General features: G+C 41.6%; 1 protein-coding gene across 11 annotated transcripts in view; it reads right to left on the reverse strand.

The window, feature by feature from the left end:
* Positions 1 to 801: 801 nt before the first annotated feature.
* The window catches only part of CPEB3 (cytoplasmic polyadenylation element binding protein 3), a 197,144-nt gene continuing 178,630 nt past the window's right edge, over positions 802 to 19,315 (reverse strand). For all 11 annotated transcript variants that reach the window (XM_043596981.1, XM_043596972.1, XM_043596983.1 and 8 more), the window contains one exon: positions 802 to 6,620. In XM_043596981.1, coding sequence (XP_043452916.1) covers positions 6,393 to 6,620 — 228 coding nt within the window. In that variant the 3' untranslated portion in view covers positions 802 to 6,392. The remainder of the gene's footprint in view (positions 6,621 to 19,315) is intronic.

Here is a 19,315-nt window from a genome sequence, read left to right on the forward strand (position 1 = left end):
TAGCCTGCGGACGCCCCCAGCGCCCCCCCGCCCCTTCCGGGAGCCGAGCGCCCCGTGCGGCCCTGAGCGCTCCCGTCGGGGTGGCTCGGCGTGCCGGCTCCGAGCCGCTGCTGGGATCCCCTAGGGGCCCGAGCGCTGCGCCGCCGCAAGTCCCACCGGCGCCTCCGGGCGCCCCCGTACGGCCCTGGGTCGTGGCGGACACCCGGGGAGCTTAAAAACACCGCGCCAGACCCCACCCCAGACCAGTGAAACCAATCTCGGGGGTGGGACGACGCCTGCACCCGCAGTTTCTAAAAGCTCTCCGAGGGATTCTTTCGTGCAGCCACTTGTGATCCATTTTCTAAAAAGATTAAATTTAGTGCCTACGAGAGAGCTTCTAGCGCGTCCAAAGAAGATACGGGATTTTAAAGACCCACTTTCTGAAATGATCAGAGAGAGTCTAGTGTAAAAATTAAGACAGAAGGGGCGTACTTACGTTTTTATTGCCTTTTCTTGATTCTGATTTTGCGGAAAATTGATTTCAAGTGCTGGCATAAAAACCCAACCGCCCCTCTAAAAACCTTGCCTTAAATACACGTGCATTGTGTTAACAAATACCTTCCTGTTTCAAATGTGCTTTAAAAAAAAAAAGTGGGTCAGAGAAAAGGCGAATTTTGCATTAATCTGCTGTAATTCGTCCCCCAGCACTGTCCCCCCCCCCCCCAAGGCCAATCAAGCACATTCGAATGCGCAAATGTTCCCAGATGCAATCCATATACTCCAGGCTATTCCTTAGCAAATGCAAAGGATGACAAGCGTCAGTACTTCATACAACTATATTTAATAAGTTGTTATTACAGAAAAAAATGAAGTCCAAACTACAAAGTTTAAGCAGTTGTAAGCAATAGCTGCATTGAGCTCCGTGTGTAGTCACAGTACTGCAGTTCCATACAAGCAATATTAGTCCAAGCCCCAAAGGCGGAAGCTGAGTAAGGGTTACTAGCAAAAACAATCTAAGAGAACAGGTAATAAAAGATACAATACATTTAAAATTAGTTGTTAGTTGAAAAACAAATACAGAGATCTTAGCTGTGAACACTCTAAAAGTTATGTCCATTGTTTTGACAGCAAAAATACAAATACCTAATACTTTATACCCCAACAGAACTATATCCAGAAAAGAAAAAGAGCAGAAGTTATCCTGTATTAGCACCCGAGTTTTCTACTTGTTGCCATTAATTCCATCATACAAATTTAAACGTCCCCAAATCACATATCCACTTCTTGACCCATTTTGGGGTATAAAGTCAACAGCATTAATTATAAAATACTCTGTGGTAAAATGGAACACTATTGCAGCTGAGATAGAGAAGTTTGGTTATTATAAAAAAAAAAAAACAACAGAAAATGTTAGCTGACATACCATACAAACCGGTGAAAAGGCAACAATCCATACAAATAAGCCAGTTTTAACAAAAAGATACTTTTTTTTCACTAATCTGTGACTAATCTTTCATTCAAACCTTGCAAGTAGAGATGTCACAATACTCAATATTTAGGTAGGAGCTTTACCCAGTTAAATGCCATTTTGTTGCTAATATAATAGATAAAATGAAAACTAGCAGTTATTTGCTAATTGCATAAATGCAGTACACTCTGCATTAGCCCATGCCTCACTAACAAGCTATAAAACACAAGAAATAGGCAGAAATCTAAGCATAATCTTTATACCACTAAGCAAGAATTTTCCAATTTTCTTCTGTTCCTAATCACTTATTTGTAGTTAATGTAAAATTCCGACCAGTAGTACCCAATTCGAGTTAAAATTTAACGTCACAACTTGATCTAATCTATATATTATTTACAAAACTGAATACATAGAGCATACCCAAGAGCCAACTCTGGACACACGTTTCTCCAAGTTCTTGATAACCTCGCCTCCTTGGCAACAGAGCCCGAAGAGGCCATCAAGGACTAGTAGAAACACACCATCCGTCTAGAGCAAGTCATTGAATGTTCTGTTTACGCAACACCAGTTTTGCAGTTGTAGAACTTTTTTAGCGTGTTTTAATTTTAGGTGCCGTGACAATGACATGCTGCCTCAGCAGCACAGCTTCAAGGTGAGGTGGGTGGCGGAAAAGAAGCAGGAGGGCAGAGAGATCATGCTCGGGGTGGCCGGATGTTGCCATGGTAAGGGACAAACAAGGGGCACCATCACAGGGGGCAGGTGGGGTGGTGGAGGAAGACGAAGTCTGAGACCGGCCATAGACAGTGGTGACGTCCGAGTGTGCCTCCTCAGCACGCTGCCGGCACCGGCCAGGGAGGGAGGTCAGGGAAGACCCCGCCATCCAAGTCTAACTACACAGAAGGTGGCGACCTCTCTGCGGCTTCCTTCCCCCTTCAGTCGTCACCACTGTAAATGCCTGGGCAGAAGGCACCTTCTCACACAGGGACAGCAGTTGGTGGCCGATCTCTCTCTCTCTCTCTCATACACACACACACACACGCACGCACGCACGCACACAGGACACAATGAAGAGTTAGAGGGGAAAAACAATGAATCATTCTGTTGACCTAGCCGGGTTTTCAACCTGGTGGTGTTTCGGTGGGGGTGACTCCATTATCAGGGCCCCAGATCTGACTGCACCTGGTGTTGTATAAATCCACTGTGACATCCCTAGAGAACTGTACTGTGACATCCCTAGTCTTACACTAAACCACTGGAATAAAGGAAAAGGCTTGTCAAAATCTCACATGTTCTGCTCATTCTGTCATTTTATTACCCAATTATCCATTACATTTTCCAATCACTTTACATAACCAACCATGTTCATCGTTGTCACACTATTGTAAACCACATCAGCAAGTTAATACATAAAGCTTTGCATTTCAAAAAACTAGACACTTTAGTAACAATATTACAAAGGTTTTAGCTTCAAAAATAACTGAAAATGAAAAAAATAAACTTTTAAAGAATTAGCATCATAAAATTAATTTATTCCAAGTAAAAATACAAAATAATATTATGACATTGACCAGATATGAAAGTCCCTCCCAGAAACAACTCTATTAATGATTGAGAAAGCACTCCTTAAAGAAAATACGAAATAAAATGAAAAATATGTAAATATGTTTAATTTTTTTCTTAGCAAAAAATCTTTCTAAAAATAACAATGAAAATTTGTCTCAGTACAAAGGCTACATTACTATTGAAAAAATACCAGCATGAAGAAAAGGTACATATTTGACAGTAGAAAAATGATTTCAGTGAATCACAATGTCTAAAGTTTGCAATGAAAATAAATCTGCAATAAAGATTTATGCCTTTTTTCTTTTCTTTTTTTTTTCTATTTTTTATACAAACAGTACAAACAGTATTGCACATAACAACAAATAGTCGAGGTTAGGTTATAGCCTTCAAAAAATCGACTAGTTCAAGTGTCACGTCAAGGAAAGGCCACAACAGGACCTGTGATACCCAGGGGCTTCCCAGTCAAGTTGCAGGTCAGAACACCTCTGTGTTTTAAAAAATAATTTTTTTTGAAGGACCCTCTCTTTTAATATAACATTAACAACTTGGGGGGCACATTTATTTACAAAACAAAAGGGAACATGTTATAATTTAATAAACTAAAAAAGTTCTCTTTAAAAAAATACAAACAGAAGAACTCTTTCACAATCCTGGTCAGTCGTGCACAATCAACGCTTGATTATAAATATACAAATGAAGGGAAAGTAGTTTCCACCATCTATCCACAAACTTTCAGCACCAAAGGGAGTTTATTCTTTGTAACCTATTCTTGGTGACCATGGTTCTCACCTTCCCGTCAGCTTCCCGCTGTACAAGCTTCCAGCTTTTTTTTTTTTTTTTTAAATCTCAGTGTTGTTTTAGTACATGAAAGAGGGGTGCTTCTTCAAAAAGTTTTGCTTCTTTCACATAATTAGGTAGATTTCTGTAGGTTAGATATGATCTTTAATATTATAGTTATAAAGCTCTAACTTCTTCATTTTCAAAAAACACAAATAAGCATGAAAAAAATAAAGTTACCATCTGTTAAATCATTTTTCTTGCAGAATTAAATTAATATATATTTTTCTGAATAAACTTACTTAGAAAATATCATTTTCTTTCCTATATTTCAAAATTGAGGTATTGCAAAAGATCATGTCAGTCAGAAAGCATGCCTTTTTCCTTAAAAACAAACAAACAAAAAAATCTTCAGCCAACTTTTGAAAACTGTCTAGAATACAAAAAGTAGTAGTGCATAACAAAATTTCTTGTACAGATGAAAAAAACCACAAACATAGAAAAAAAAAAACCAACAAAACAAACAGAAAACCACAGCTGGGCTGGAAAAAAGCAATTATTACCAAAAAGCCCAGAGGTAACTTCAAAAGGGGAGAATTCTAATAAGCATTTTTAATCCAGTAAAAAACTATTTTGTTTTTCCTTTTTGAAAACAAACTATAGCTTGAAAGCTGGTAATTGCAACTAAACACTGGAGAAACAAAACAAAACAAAAACAAGCCATATTAACTTAAGAGACAGGACAAGGACATCACAGCACATAAAAACACAGCGACTTAAATCTATTCTGCAGTGTCATATCCAGTCAGATTGTCCCCAGAACTCTAAAACATAGGAAGAAGATTAAAAAAAAAAAAGAAGAAAAGAAAAAAGAAAAAAGAAGAAAGATTTTACATAGTCTCACAATCATTGTGTGTGTTTATATATTACTATCTGCAGCCCAAGAGTGAAGGCTAAAAAAATGTCCACGGTAGTACTAGCAGGCCTTAGTTCTATTCAAGCTTTACAGGATAAATCCAGGGAATTAAGTAGTTACTTTCTCACCCAGACAACCAGCCCTGCCCAGGCCGTCTTATTGTGGATAGACATTTCTTTAGCATCGCCATCACGCAACTTTCTTAAAATGTGCCTAGCTTGTCAATCTGACAACTTATCTCTATATACTGTATATATTCCTAGTGTTTGTAAGCTAAGATGAGCTCTTTGGTTTTCTGGACAAGGTCTGAAGCTATGTAAAATGGTGCAAGCACTAGGAGGTTGTAACTAAGAGCTCATGTGTTAGTTAATAATATACCAGTTATGAACTGTCAAGTTCGTTAATGTCTGACACAGAGGCTTTAAACAGTTAAGTTTGATCACAGTTAGACATAATCACTTTACTATATAAAATAAATTGCACAATATATAACAGAGCACCGCAAAGTACTTCATCTACCGTCCACAAATTTGCTTTAAGATATCCTACACCTAGGTTTTATATTGGTTGTAATATAGGTCATTCTGTTATGGGCTCTTCCTAGTTCAGAAGCATTCCATTTATTGAGGCATGCCTTCCTCCAGTCAATTACCAATTCTTTGAGTGAAAAAAAACTTTTAAAAAAATCAGTATTTTATAGCTTATATAGATTCTTAATTTGTGCATTGTGGGAAGGTTTTATACTAGACATTGGATATAAAATTTATTGCATGCAGCAACCTGATTAAGTAAACATGCAGTCAGAAATAGTGACCTTCCGTTGAAGCTTTCTGTAGTCTATTCTGATCTCCTGTCGGCAGCTGATTCTATCCCTAAATCACAGAAGTGTGTTGTTGGGTTTTTTTTAATTGATACCTTAGCCTGAAGAGAGTATTATGGTATTAATAATACCATCTTAATAGCAGCAAAAGCTATTGCAGCATAAATTTACATAACACTAAAAGATCTAACCAAAATCCTCAGCAAAACAAAATCAAACATGAAGGAAAAATAAAGATTCAGCTTATGAGGTATCCTTACATGTCAAAATAGAAAACTAAAGGCCTATTTTCATGAATGAAGGGTTACCCTTACTCTAAATGACCCCAACTAATGATTGCTGAATTGTTGTGAAGTTTTTGCTACATCTGCCACCTACTCACGAGTATTGCCTTTGGTAAGTCTTCTCCTAGGGGCGACTCTCTAAGTTTCTGAAAATAAGTGCATGCTCCAGTTCAAAAACAATTGGAACAACAACAACAACAACAACACAACAACAACAACAACAACGTACAACAGCAAAAAAAAAAAAAAAAAAAAAAAATCACAGACATCAACCTGATGGCCGCTGATGAGAATGGCAGTCTACGAGTGACAAATCAGGGGTGAGAAATTAAGGTACCAAGCAGACAAAGGTGTGAATCAAAGTGCAAATCAGTACCGTTATACACTCTGCAATTCTGCATTATACTGGACACTGAGTTCAGTAATATGACTGTAAATAATAGTAATAATAAAAAGACCCATTTCTTCTTTAAAAATCGAGAACGAATGCACAGATTTCCAGAACACTGTAAGCCCTGAGGCAGTGCCCTCTCTTTTCCCTCCTTGTTATCTACTCCAGTACTTGTGGCTGGGTCTGCCCTGGGCTCAGCTCCAGCGGAACGGGACGTGCCGAGGGCGGTCGCCTCCCTCCTTCACCAGCGGTTTGTGGAACTCCCGCCCGGCGCGGGAGTGTATGCTCGCCCAGCAGTATTCGCAGTAATACTGCAGACAGGTGACGTTGGCACAGAAGAACGGGGCAAACTTCCCACCACAGCGCGTGCCCTGGCACTCATCACACATCTGATCATCCAGCACATATGGCTTCACTTCCACCTGGACCCAAAGAGGAAAGACAGGAAAAACTGTTTAGCAAAGCTTCCTCATGTTTCTTTCTTTGAGACTTTACGATACAGCTTAATGACGTGTGTCAGTCAGACAAAGGGGTGAACCAGAGTGCAAATCAGTACTCTGAACTCAGTAGCTCGATTTACAGCTTGTGTGATCACAGGCGAATTCTTAACCTGTCTCTGTGCTTTTGTGTGCTCTATCCGTGTATCTGTGAAGTGGGCACACTTTATACCCAGACACACACACACACACATTTGTGTGTCTGCAAAATGGGTACAGCATCTGCCTCCCAGGGTACTGGTGAGGATTAAGAGAGGTAGTATATAGGGGGGCCCAGGTGGCTCAGTCGGTTAAGTGTCCGACTTCAGCTCAGCTCATGATCTCACAGCTCGTGGGTTTGAGCCCTGCGTTGGGCTCTGTACGGACAGCTCGGAGCCTGGAGCCTGCTTCAGATTCTGTCTCCCTCTCTCTCTGCCCCTCCCCTGCTCGCACTCTGTCTCTCTCAAAAATAAACATTTAAAAAAGAATAAAAATAAATTTTAAAAAATAAGAGAGGTCGTGTATGTAAAAGCACACGAGCTGAATCCTGAGGGCCAGGCAGCACCTGGCCACGTGGGACGAGAGAGAGCAGGTCAGGGAAAGGAAGCAGCTGGGACAAAGCGCATAGGCCCTCGAAGGCAGGGCACAGAGTTGGGGACTGGTTTGGTGGCAGCCAGGCTGGGGGGGAAGAGTCACACTGGCTCCCAGGGCAGGCTGAGCTGTGATACTACAGTCAGGCTCTGGGCCTCAGTGTTTTACTGACAAGGCTTCCCAAAGTCTAACATCCCAATACCGTATACAGCAGACTGGAGGGGAAAGCGGAGGGGGCCAGTGAAATATTAGCTACAATAATTAGACTTTACACTTTTTTGGACTTTATTGCCTTAATTTCCCCCCAAAACTGGAAGCTTCAATAGAGAAGAGCTTTTCATCACAGCCCCTTAGGGCGTGTTTTATAATTTCAACGAAGCAATGCTGGGTATGTGGAAACCAGAAGCAAGGGAGAACAAAGTTACTGGAGTTTTCCCCAGGTCCCCTTCCTAGGATCTCAGACAAGGGACATCATTCAGGTTTTTATCTCAAATGTTAGAAATCAGCATGAAGGTGGCAAGTCCATGATCAGCCCCTTCCCACACAGCCCTCCGGGCCACTGTGGGGAAGAGCCAGGGCTGTGGCTACAGAGGCAAGGACCTATGGCTTTGTGACGGGGGCTAACTGCCTGGTGACTCAAGATGCTTCTGGGTGTAGCCAGGAGTTTCTAGCAGGACACAAGGCAGGTGCGGGAGAGGGGCAGCAGGGTGGACAGCGTGGGGCAGGCGGCAAAGAGGGCTGACCTAGAATTGGACACTCTACTTTTCCTGGCTCTCCTCCCCTTTGGAGAGTCGTCTCCTGGCCTCCTCTAGCCTTGGGCTCCAGTGCACAGGCCGGTCGGCCAGCCAGCCAGCCACTCCTTCTTGGAAGATCCACCTGAGAAGACCTGTATCGGCTCCCGGTTACTCAGGGGGAAATGTCCTCACTCTGACTCTAGTTCCCTCCCTCCAGTTTCCCCCTCCTCAACCTGACAAGTTAGTGAAGGAGCTTCTGAAAAATCTCTTGCCTTGATCTCTGCATCATAATTAAAACTGTGGTAGCTCTGGGTTCGCCTGCCTGGGTTTGGATCTAGGCCATAGTAGTAGCTGTGCAAGTTTCTCTTAACGTGAGGCCACTCTGAGCCCGTTTCCTCATCTATACACTGGGGGAGAAGAATGCACACTTGATAGGGTTCCTATGAAGATTAAATGAGTTAAATAACACAAAGCACACAGAACAGGCGTGGCATACCCCAAGCATGACACCTGAGTCTCAGTCCTGCTGCCTCCACACTATTCCTGGCCGTCCCACCTCATACTGACAGCCTCTACACTGGCCACAGAGCTCCAGGCCTGTCCTGGCTCAATTCTACTATGAACCTGCTGATATTTCAATGAATCTACTTCCACAATGTTCCTCTCCTGGTCCCAAGCCATTCGAATTCTCCACTGCAGGGCGCCTGGGTGTCTCAGTTGGTTAAGCATCTGACTCTGGATTTTGGCTCAGGTCACAGTCTCATGGTTTGTGAGTTGGAGCCCCGCCCTGGGCTGGACGCTGGCAGCGTGGAGCCTGCTTGGGATGCTGTCTCTCCCTCTCTCTGCCCGTCCCTGGCTCTGTCTCTTTAAATAAATAAACTTAAAAAAATTTTTTTATTAAAAAATGTTATCAAAAAGTCTCTTTGTGCTAGACTTGAATTTCCTTAATTGCTCTTTTCATATTTGTATGTATTATAAAAGGCTACTGTCTTTCTTGAACAATCCTCTGCCTATTTTTAAATTGTACTCTTTTTGTTGTTGAGTTATAAGAGTTCTTTATATATACTAGATACGAGACTTTTATCAGATATATGCTTTGCAAATATTCTCTATTTTGTAAGCTGTTTTTCTTTCTTGACAAGGTCCTTTGATGCACAAAAGTTTTTAATTTTGATGAAGTTCAATTTACCTTTTTATGGTTTCAGCTTCTGTATTTAGGTTGATTTTTAGTAAATTCTGTATTTAGTGTGAGGCCAGGGTCCAACTTCATTCTTTTGCATGTGGACATCTAGTTGCCCCAGCACCATTTGTTGAAGAGACTTTTCTTTACCCGTGAATGGTACTGGCAACCTTGTCAAAAATCAATTACAAGCCCAGCCTTCCTTAACTATTTCAGTCCCACAGGGAGCTACTCCTTCTTCCTTTAAAAAAAATTTTTTTTTAATATTTATTTTTGAGAGAGGGAGAGAAAGCGCATGGAGGAGGGGCAGAGAGGAGGGGCAGAGAGTGGACACAGAATCTGAAGCAGGCTCCAGGCTCTGAGCTGTCAGCACAGAGCCCAACAGGGGGCTCGAACTCACAAACCAGGAGATCATAACATGAGCCAAAGTCAGACGTTTAGCCAACTGAGCCACCCAGGTGCCCCAGCTCCTTCCTCCTTTGAATTTAACACTCCATATTGCTCCTCTGGCATTTCCTATCTATAGTCCTGCCTTGGTCAGCATCTCTCCTGAGCTTCAAACAACTTGAGGACAGAGTTCTGGAGCAAGACAGGATACTGGCAGGCCCACTATCCTAGAAGGAAGTGGAAGGAGGTGGAAGGAAGAAGGTGGTCTACAAAGATCGTGGACCTCTGGGGGAATGGAGCTATTAGCTTGTAAGAGTATATCTAATCTGGCCTGATCTCCCTACATCTGCATGCCAAGAGGGAGTCAAACCGGTGGAATAAATCCCCTCTGCCCTGAAGCTCGAGGCCTACCGGTGAAGGCAGGGCATTCAGGGAACTGGAAGGATCCTGCTTTTCCACCTTCGGTCCATGAGCTTGGGACCACTTTGCTTCTACCACCCTAGAGATACCTATACCCAGCGTGTTCCAGCAACCAGATGTGATTGGGGAATAAGCCTCGGTCAGGGAGAGAACTGGTCTCAACAAATAGCATTCACGCTCAGCAGAAGAGAGCCGCTGGAGGAGAAGGACGAAAGCCATTTATAATACATACAAATATAAAAAGAGCACACACGGAGATTAAAATCTAGCATAAAGGAGACACCCGAGGTGTAAAAATGGTATTGTAGTTATATGGGTTTTCCCCTCCTGTTTTTTTTTTTTTAAGAGCTTAATTTTTTTAAACTGAGGTTAAAGTCATCAAAAATTAACCATTTTCAAGTGAACAATCCATGGGCATTTAATACAGTCACAGTGTTAGGTAACTACTGCCTCCATCTAGCTCCAAAACACTGTCATCACCCCAAAAGGAAACCTTGTACTCCCAATTTTGTGTTTTAAAGAACTCCTTTCCTAAAGATACATACTGAATTATTTAACTGAATTATTTCAGGATGAAATTATATGACCTGGGATCTACTTCAAAATACCCTGGGGTGAGGATGAGAAAGTGGGTAGAGATGTAGATGAAACAAGATCGGCCAAAAGTTAATGACTTTTGAAACTGGATGATAGGAACACTGCATGTGTTGTACAACTGTAAATGGATGATGGGGTTCGTTAAAACATCCTCTGTACTTTCGTACGTATTCAAACTTTTCTACGATGAAGAAGTTAAAACATCTAACCCGTAATTTTTTCAGGATCCACAGGAGTGAAAACATGGTATCTGTCCTTCTCTGTGTGACTTATTTCACTTAGCATCACACTCTCCAACCAATTTGGCAATACATTTCATATTAAAAAAAAATAAACCATAATTTTTTGACTAAGTTATCAGCTGAACTGAAGACAGGATAATCACTGCTGAGGTCCAGTTTAGTGGCCTAGAAGGTCAAGTGGTAGGCATATTTCAAAGCTCTGAGAAAAAAATGATTTCAAATAGTAAAAGCAAAGACGAGAAATTTTAGAATAGATTCAGGAGAACCTAACAGACGAATAACAAAAGTTCCAGAAGAAGGAATAATAAAGGGAAAAGTAAGAAGCTGACAAGAGCCCTGAAACTGCATGTCAAAAATACCACCAGGTTCGGTCTGGACTGATGAGAAAAAAATATATACCACCAGGCAGATCCTGCTAAAATTTGTAGCTAAAATTTTAGAATTCTAAAGGTAAACAGAGGGGGCGCCTGGGTGGCTCAGCCAGTTAAGCGTCCAACTTCGGCTCAGGTCATGATCTTGCAGTTCCTGTGGAGTTCAAGCCCCACATCAGGCTCTGCACTGGTGGTGAGGAGCCTGCTTGGGATGGATGGATGGATTCATTCATTCTCTCTCTCTCCCTCTCTCTCTGCCCCTGCCCTACTTGTGCTCTTTCTCTCTCAAAATAAATAAACTTAAAATAAATTTTTAAAAAAATAACAAAGTTAAAGAGAAAAATGTTAACATGCTTTGAAGTGAAAAGAGCTAGTTATTTCTGCTACTAAGGATGGAAAGAAAACAGGCTGGCATCAGACTTCTCACTGGTAACACTGGAAGTCAGAACACCAAGGATTACTATTTATTAGTCTGAGAGAAAAAGACATGTTCCTCAAATTCTGTATCTAGTCAAGGTATTGTTTCTGTGTCAAGAAGAGTTATAAGAAAATTAGTAGCCTAATGCATTCTAGCAATAAAAATGGAGAAAATACTCTATTCACAAGTGTAACAAAAGTGATCAATTACTCAGAATGAACCAAACCATAAAGATGTAAGACCTATATAAAATGTAAAAAAAAGAAAATAGTCTTAAAAAAACACCCAAACTAACTAGGTCTATATGTACAAATTATAGGTAAGTCAGACCCTGTAGATAAGAACTAGAAACCTAGAAGTTTCAAGCTTTATTTTTTTTTTATTTTTTTTATTTAAAAAATTTTTTTTTCAACGTTTATTTTTTTGGAGACAGAGAGAGACAGAGCATGAATGGGGGAGGGGCAGAGAGAGAGGGAGACACAGAATCAGAAACAGGCTCCAGGCTCTGAGCCATCAGCCCAGAGCCTGACGCGGGGCTCGAACTCACGGACCGCGAGATCGTGACCTGGCTGAAGTCGGACGCTTAACCGACTGCGCCACCCAGGCGCCCCTCAAGCTTTATTTTTATGTAAAAATAAAACATGTTTAAGTGGCAAACGATACCGTAAAAAAAGTCAATAGGCAAATGATGGATTTGGAAAAAAAAACTGCAGACTGTAATTCATACCATACAAAGAACTCTTAAAAACTGGTAAGAAAAAGACCTACAACACAGTGGAAAATGGGTAGACAGTAATTCACATAAGAATTTGCAGCAATCCACATTAAAAAATGTTCACATTAGTCAGGAAAAAGAAAATTAATTATGGCTTTATTCTCATCAGATCAGCAAACACCTAAAAGAGGTGATTACTACTTATCACTTGTGGATAGAAATGTGAATTGGCACAACATTAAAAAAAAATGTTTATTTATTTTGAGAGAGAGAGGGAATGTGCAAGGGGCAGAGAGAGAGGGAGGAAGAGAATCCCAAGCAGACTCCACACCTTGGAGCCTGACGTGGGGCTCAATGTCACAACAGTGAAATCATGGTGTGAGATGAAGTCAAGAGTTGGGCGCTTAACCAACTGAGCCACCCAGGTGCTCCCTTAAAAAATTGTTTTTTAATGTTTATTTATTTTTGAGAGAGAGACAGTGTGAGGAGGGGAGGGGCAGTGGGAGAGAGAGACACAGAACCTGAAGCAGGCTCTAGGCTCTGAGCTGTCAGCAGAGTCCGGCCTGGGGCCTGAACTCACAAACTGTGAGATCATGACCTGAGCTGAAGTCAGACGCTCAACCGACTGAGCCACCCAGGTGCCCATTTTTTTTTTTATTAAAAAAATTTTTTTTAACATTTTATTTTTAAGTAATCTGTACTTCCAGTGTGGGGCTCGAACTCAAAACCCTGAGATCAAGAGTTGCACACTCCAGTGACTGAGCCAGCAAGGTGCCCCTGAATTGGTACATTTTAATTTAGTTTAATTTAAATTTTAGAGAGAGAGAGAGAAAGAGAGAGAGAGAGAGAGAGAGAAAGAGAGAGAGAGAGAGAAAGCAAGAGAGAGAGAGAATCTCAAACAGGCTCCACACAATGTGGGGCTCAACCTCATGACCCTGAGATCAAGAGTCCGACGCCTAAGGGGAGCCTGGGTGGCTCAATCGGTTAAGCGGCCGACTTCGGCTCACGTCATGATCTCGCGCGGTCCGTGAGTTCGAGCCCCGCATCAGGCTCTGTGCTGACAGCTCAGAGCCTGGAGCCTGCTTCAGATTCTGTGTCTCCCTCTCTCTGACCCTCCCCCATTCATGCTCTGTCTCTCTCTGTCTCAAAAATAAATAAACGTTAAAAAAAAAAATTAGAAAAAAAAAAGAGTCCGACGCCTAACTAACTGAGCCAACCAGGTGCCGCGGTACAATGTTTTTAAAAAGCAAACTAGCAAATTGTTAAAATTAAAACTATATACACTCTTTGGCCCAATAATTCCATTGCTGGTTGTTGTTAATGCTATTATCCCAATGCTTGGAAATATAACCCCAGATGAGAGGATACATATAAAGAATATTTATTGCAGAACTGTCCATGATGGTAAAAAAAAAAAAAAAAAAAAAAGTAGAAAAAAAAGTGTCCACCTATAGAAGAATGAATAAAATGTGGTACATCTACCCCATAAAATATAATGTAGCCATGAGCAAGACTGAATTAATGCTCTACCTGTTGATTTAAAAGGATTTCCACAATATAGGGATGTTAAGATCAAGTGGAATGATGGATACAAACACTCACTGCAAGTGTAAAAACACGAACAAACAAATGTAAGGTCAAGTAATAGGTTTGTGCTGATATCTGAAAATGTAATATGAATAAAACTGCACCTTCTGTCTATTCAGGCGTCCAGCTGAGCTCGGCAACAATGTTCCTTAACAACTAAGGAGTTCTGATGGATGTAGTCAACACAATACCTAGGCAGATAAGTCCTGAAACTCCACAGTCATGGCTCCTGGCCAGAGGTACACAGTATGCCTTATTTAATCAGCTTCCTTAGAGAATAATGGATTCCTCATAAGTTACTTTTCCAGAGAGCATTTTTCCTTTTCAGTGCTCAAACATCTTGAATTTTGAGGGTTTTTTTCATGGAAGTCTTCCTAAAATGTACTATTTATTCTGCCCCATCTGAAGCATGGGGCATTATGGGAATGTCTTTTAGAGCAGTGCCAGGTAAATCAACACAGGGGGCAGTTTTCACTTTTTTCTGTTGTCCCCTTTAAAACTTGTCAGTCTGGGGGCGCCTGGATGGCTCAGTCGGTTGAGCGTCCGACTTCGGCTCAGTTCATGATTTCATGGTTCGTGGGTTCGAGCCCCGTGTCGGGCTCTGTGCTGACAGCTTGGAGCCTGGAGCTTGCTTCGGATTCTGTGTCTCCCCTCTCTCTCTGCCCCTCCCCTGCTCATGCTCTGTCTCTCAAAAGTGAAGATTAAAAAATAAAATTTAAAACTTGTCAGTCTGCAATCACTTCTAATAATGCTTGATGACCCTTTATAAATTTGCAACTTCCAATTTTTTTAAATCAAAGATTTAAAATTTTTAAATGTTTATTTATTTAAATATTTTTTAAATGTTTATTTATATATGAGGCAGGGGGAGGGGCAGAGGGAGATGGGAGACAGAATCCAAAGCAGGCTCTGGGCTCTGAAATGTCAGTCAGCGCAGAGCCCAACACAGGGCACCTCAGTGGCTCCATCAGTTAAGCATCTGACTTCAGCTCACGTCATGATCTCACTGTAAAGCCAGTTTTAGCACCTGCATGAAGGTGTTGATCCAAAGAGTAGAGGCTTGCCCAGAAGATAAGACATACACAATGACTCAAAATGATTCACAAACACAGATGTTCATGTTGGCTACCACACCATCTGAAAGGGCAAAAGTCAAGCAGTATCCCTGACAATTTAAATCAACAGAGAGAAGTAGATGTGTGAAGACATTGGTAGGTATTCCTACGCCAAAGAGTGATTTTTGTCTCAAGTGGATTCACTCATACGGAATGCCTGGTTTTTGTAAGCCATCATATTAAAAACTGAAATACAATGAAGAATAAGATGCAGTTCTTCCCTAATATAATTTATGATCTGAGAGTTTCTTAAAGGCATTCCCAAAGCATTTGTAACTTTCGCCTTACCTGAATGCTATTTACTATTACACGATGTTTTACTTGACTATCCACATTAATCCTATTCTTCCCAATAACAGATATGTAGCTACTAAATTGAAAATGTGTTTCTCTATTAATCGCCTAAAGCATCCGGAGTATCAATAAGCTGTAACACGTGGAGACACTAATCTACTGGGATATTACTGATCTACACTCCATTATTAAAGTCCAAATACTACAGTTCTATGCAGAACCAGTCATATCATGAAATAGACCCTCTGCTTCAAAGGGATTTACAGGTATAGGAGATGAAAACTTCCTACAAGGAGATACCTGAATTCCACGCATGTAATGGAGATGACCATGCCCACGGATTCTGATGAATATGTGCACTTATTCATGAACTGTGATAACCAATAAGGATAAGAAGGACTGACGTGGAACCTGGATAAGTGGCTATAAGATGGATAAGGGAAATAATATATTTAGAATGATATAGGCAAAGAGAAAGCCATACTTGAACACACTGTTCTCAATGTTGACATTGTTTTGTATCTAACAAGCTAGAGAAAATATTTCTGTCTGCAGCTTTTTTGATATCAGTCAACAAAATGACCTCCCAATATAAATAAAGCAATGACAAAATAGCTCTTGGTGGCAGAGAGGACATACCTAGGGAGAAAAGAAATGATTTACAGATCCAAAATTCCCTCTCCTTGGACCCGAAATGTTGTAGTAATGAGAAGGGGGACAGAAGTCAAGGTTAAGCCTGGTTTGAATGATGTGCTAAATGTCCTATTAAGAACAGCTAAAGAACGGCCCCTGCCATAGTCTGTCCAGTGGTGACAGGGACAATCAAATTAAGTCTGTCAGATACGCAGCCACCCCAAGGCAGGTGAGACACGCTTACAGAGGGCTGGAAGTTGAGTAGAAGCAAGATTTTAGATAATGGAGTCACAGTGGACAAACTGGAGAAAGAGGTGTAACTTAACAGGGACATATGTAAAGGCTTGCTCAGAAGTGAGGTAGGCCATTTCTTTTTTTTTTTTTTTTTTTTCAACGTTTATTTATTTTTGGGACAGAGAGAGACAGAGCATGAATGGGGGAAGGGCAGAGAGAGAGGGAGACACAGAATTGGAAACAGGCTCCAGGCTCTGAGCCATCAGCCCAGAGCCTGACGCGGGGCTCGAACTCACGGACCGCAAGATCGTGACCTGGCTGAAGTCGGACGCTTAACCGACTGCGCCACCCAGGCGCCCCGAGGTAGGCCATTTCTTATCTGGAGCAACATGCTTCCTGGAAAAACCATTTTATTCAGTGTACTAACGCTTTTAAATACTATGGGCTCCTAATGTCCTTGGCATGTGTCACAGAGTACATCTATCCATGCCTAAAAACCATAGTAACCTCATTAACATTCCCACTAAACATAGTGTCTTTACAGCTGCTAAAGCAGGTCCTCTACCAGCAGGCAATACTAAGATTGTTTGGACATAAATTTTTCGTTTTCCAACTGACTATGAGCTGGAATCCTGCTGTTTAGAAAGCAGATGACAGATGCCTAGGAAATTAAAGCAGCAATGTGAAAATGGCTTTTCCTTAGCAACAAAGTCATCCACAACCTTCCAGATATAGCAAATATTCACAGTTATTAATTTTAGAAGCAATCTGGGGTAGATTAAACAAAAACATACGTGAAGTGGTTTGAACTTTCTTTTTACCTTTCAGAGGATGGGACTTACTACTTTTCATATTCTCAAGTGTGAGGAGAAGAAAGGTTTTAAAATCGTCCTTGTGCTTTTTCCATAGTTCCGAGAATGCTTATGTTGCCACCTTTGCCATGTTTACAGAGTGCACAGAGATCTAAGAGGGCTCTGTCTGGCCTTAAGGTGACATCTTCATGAAACAAAGAAGGGCCACCTGACAGGTTCCCACACAATCCATGGACTGACCCCCAAGTCTCGTTCTCTTCCATGCTGTTTGGGAATGGGGCTGGAGGTGAGGATATAAATCAGCCCCAAACCATGTTCTAATGGCGGAACAAAGGGTAAGAAAATCATTAAAGATCTGCGAAACGCATAACTGCCACGGTGTCACCACCACCCCAGAACAAATGTGGAAGTGCAGAGTGCCCTGGCTCCATCTGTTAATTGGCTATTTCACAGTCTTGCAGGCCTCAGTTTCCCCTAAGAAACTGCTAGTTGACTGATATTCTCTGACTTCTGGGGTTAAAGAACTTGAATGTCCTACTGAGATAACTTCTTAGAAAAATGGCGATGGTCTTTTTCCCATGAGTATGCTCCTAAACAGCCTCTGTGCTCAAATATGAGCAGGAAAGAACACATTTAATCACTCTAAAGAGTTTTCATATTAAAAATTATCCCAGGGGTGCCGGGGTGGCTCAGTCGGTTGAGTGCGTGACTTCGGTTCAGGTCATGATCTTGTGGTCAGTGAGTTTGGGCCCTGCGTTGGGCTCTGTGCTGATAGCTCAGAGCCTAGAGCCTGCTTTGGATTCTGTCTCCCTCTCTCTCTGCCCCTCCCCCGCTCACACTCCTCTGTTCTGTCACTCAAAAATGAATAAATGTTAAAAAATAAAAATAAAAAAATTATCCCAATTCCAAGAGAAAGGATATAAAAAGAGAGATCAGGACAGGAGAGATCAGGGGTCAAGACTAGGAAGGAGAGTCAAGACAAAAAGGTTCCATGCTGTTCAGAGAAGAGTATCCTTCTTTGGATGACCCGAACTCCATTAAAAAACTATTTCTAGTCAAAGGCTCTGCGATTCCCAGAGCTTCGAAATAAGCCCAGGAAGGATTAGTTCAGACGATATTTGAACTCACTTCTGGGCGTTGCTTCCTCTCAAAGGGTCAAATGAAACACAGCTATAGCTACAGCTGGGAAGTTTTCAAGCCAGCTCCAGCAGGGGCCAATAGGAGCAGCAAAGTAAAGGCCAGGCTGTAGGAGTCCCAGACTAAGGCTTGGAGCATAAATAGTCTGGGAACAGGTCATCAGAACCTGTACTTCTTTTGCTATTGAGTCATCGTTATCTATTCCAGCTGTGGCTGAGGACAAAGTGTGGTGTCATCAGCATTTCTGTTAGTATGGTTACTGGGTCATATTCATCTTCATGCAGGCTAAAAATATAAATCCTTTGATAGTCTGTGGCTAAAATTCAGGCCCAACATGTTTCTAGGGAAGAGAGAAAAAAAGATTAAATACGTGAGGTACTTGAAGTGCTTGCAAAGAAAGGTGCGATGGGTAACATCTCATTAAATCAAAAATAGTTATTCTAAAAGGATGCTATTCCAAGCAAATATTATGCACTATGGCTGAGCTCTCATAATGTTCCTTAAATAGGAGCGCCTGGGTGGCTCAGTGGGTTAAGCATCCGACCTCGGCTCAGGTCATGATCTCACGGTCACTGAGTTTGAGCCCCATGTCGGGCTCTGTGCTGACAGCTCAGAGCCTGGAGCCTGCTTCAGATTCTGTTTCTCCCTCTGTCTCTGTGCCTCCCCAGCTCATGCTCTCTCTCTCTCTCTCTCTCTTAAAAATAAATAAACTTAAAAAAACCCGAAAAAACCCCAATGTTCCTTAAATAAAAGTATCAGAGGGGCGCCTGGGTGGTGCAGTCGGTTGAGCGTCCGACTTCAGCCAGGTCACGATCTCGCGGTCCGTGAGTTCGAGCCCCGCGTCGGGCTCTGGGCTGATGGCTCAGAGCCTGGAGCCTGTTTCCGATTCTGTGTCTCCCTCTCTCTCTGCCCCTTGCCCGTTCCCTCTCTCTCTGCCCCTTGCCCGTTCATGCTCTGTCTCTCTCTGTCCCAAAAATAAATAAACGTTGAAAAAAAAAAATTAAAAATAAATAAATAAATAAATAAATAAATAAATAAATAAATAAATAAAAGTATCAGAAAGCTTCCAATTAGCTAACCAAAAGTCAGTCTCTGGTCCTCAGCATTAAACTAAAACAAAATCATCAAGGGAACATTATTTATCAATGGTGGATTGATTTCAAAACTACTGATC

The sequence above is a fragment of the Prionailurus bengalensis genome, chromosome D2 (assembly GCF_016509475.1).
Source record: "Prionailurus bengalensis isolate Pbe53 chromosome D2, Fcat_Pben_1.1_paternal_pri, whole genome shotgun sequence".
Taxonomy (NCBI): domain Eukaryota; kingdom Metazoa; phylum Chordata; class Mammalia; order Carnivora; family Felidae; genus Prionailurus; species Prionailurus bengalensis.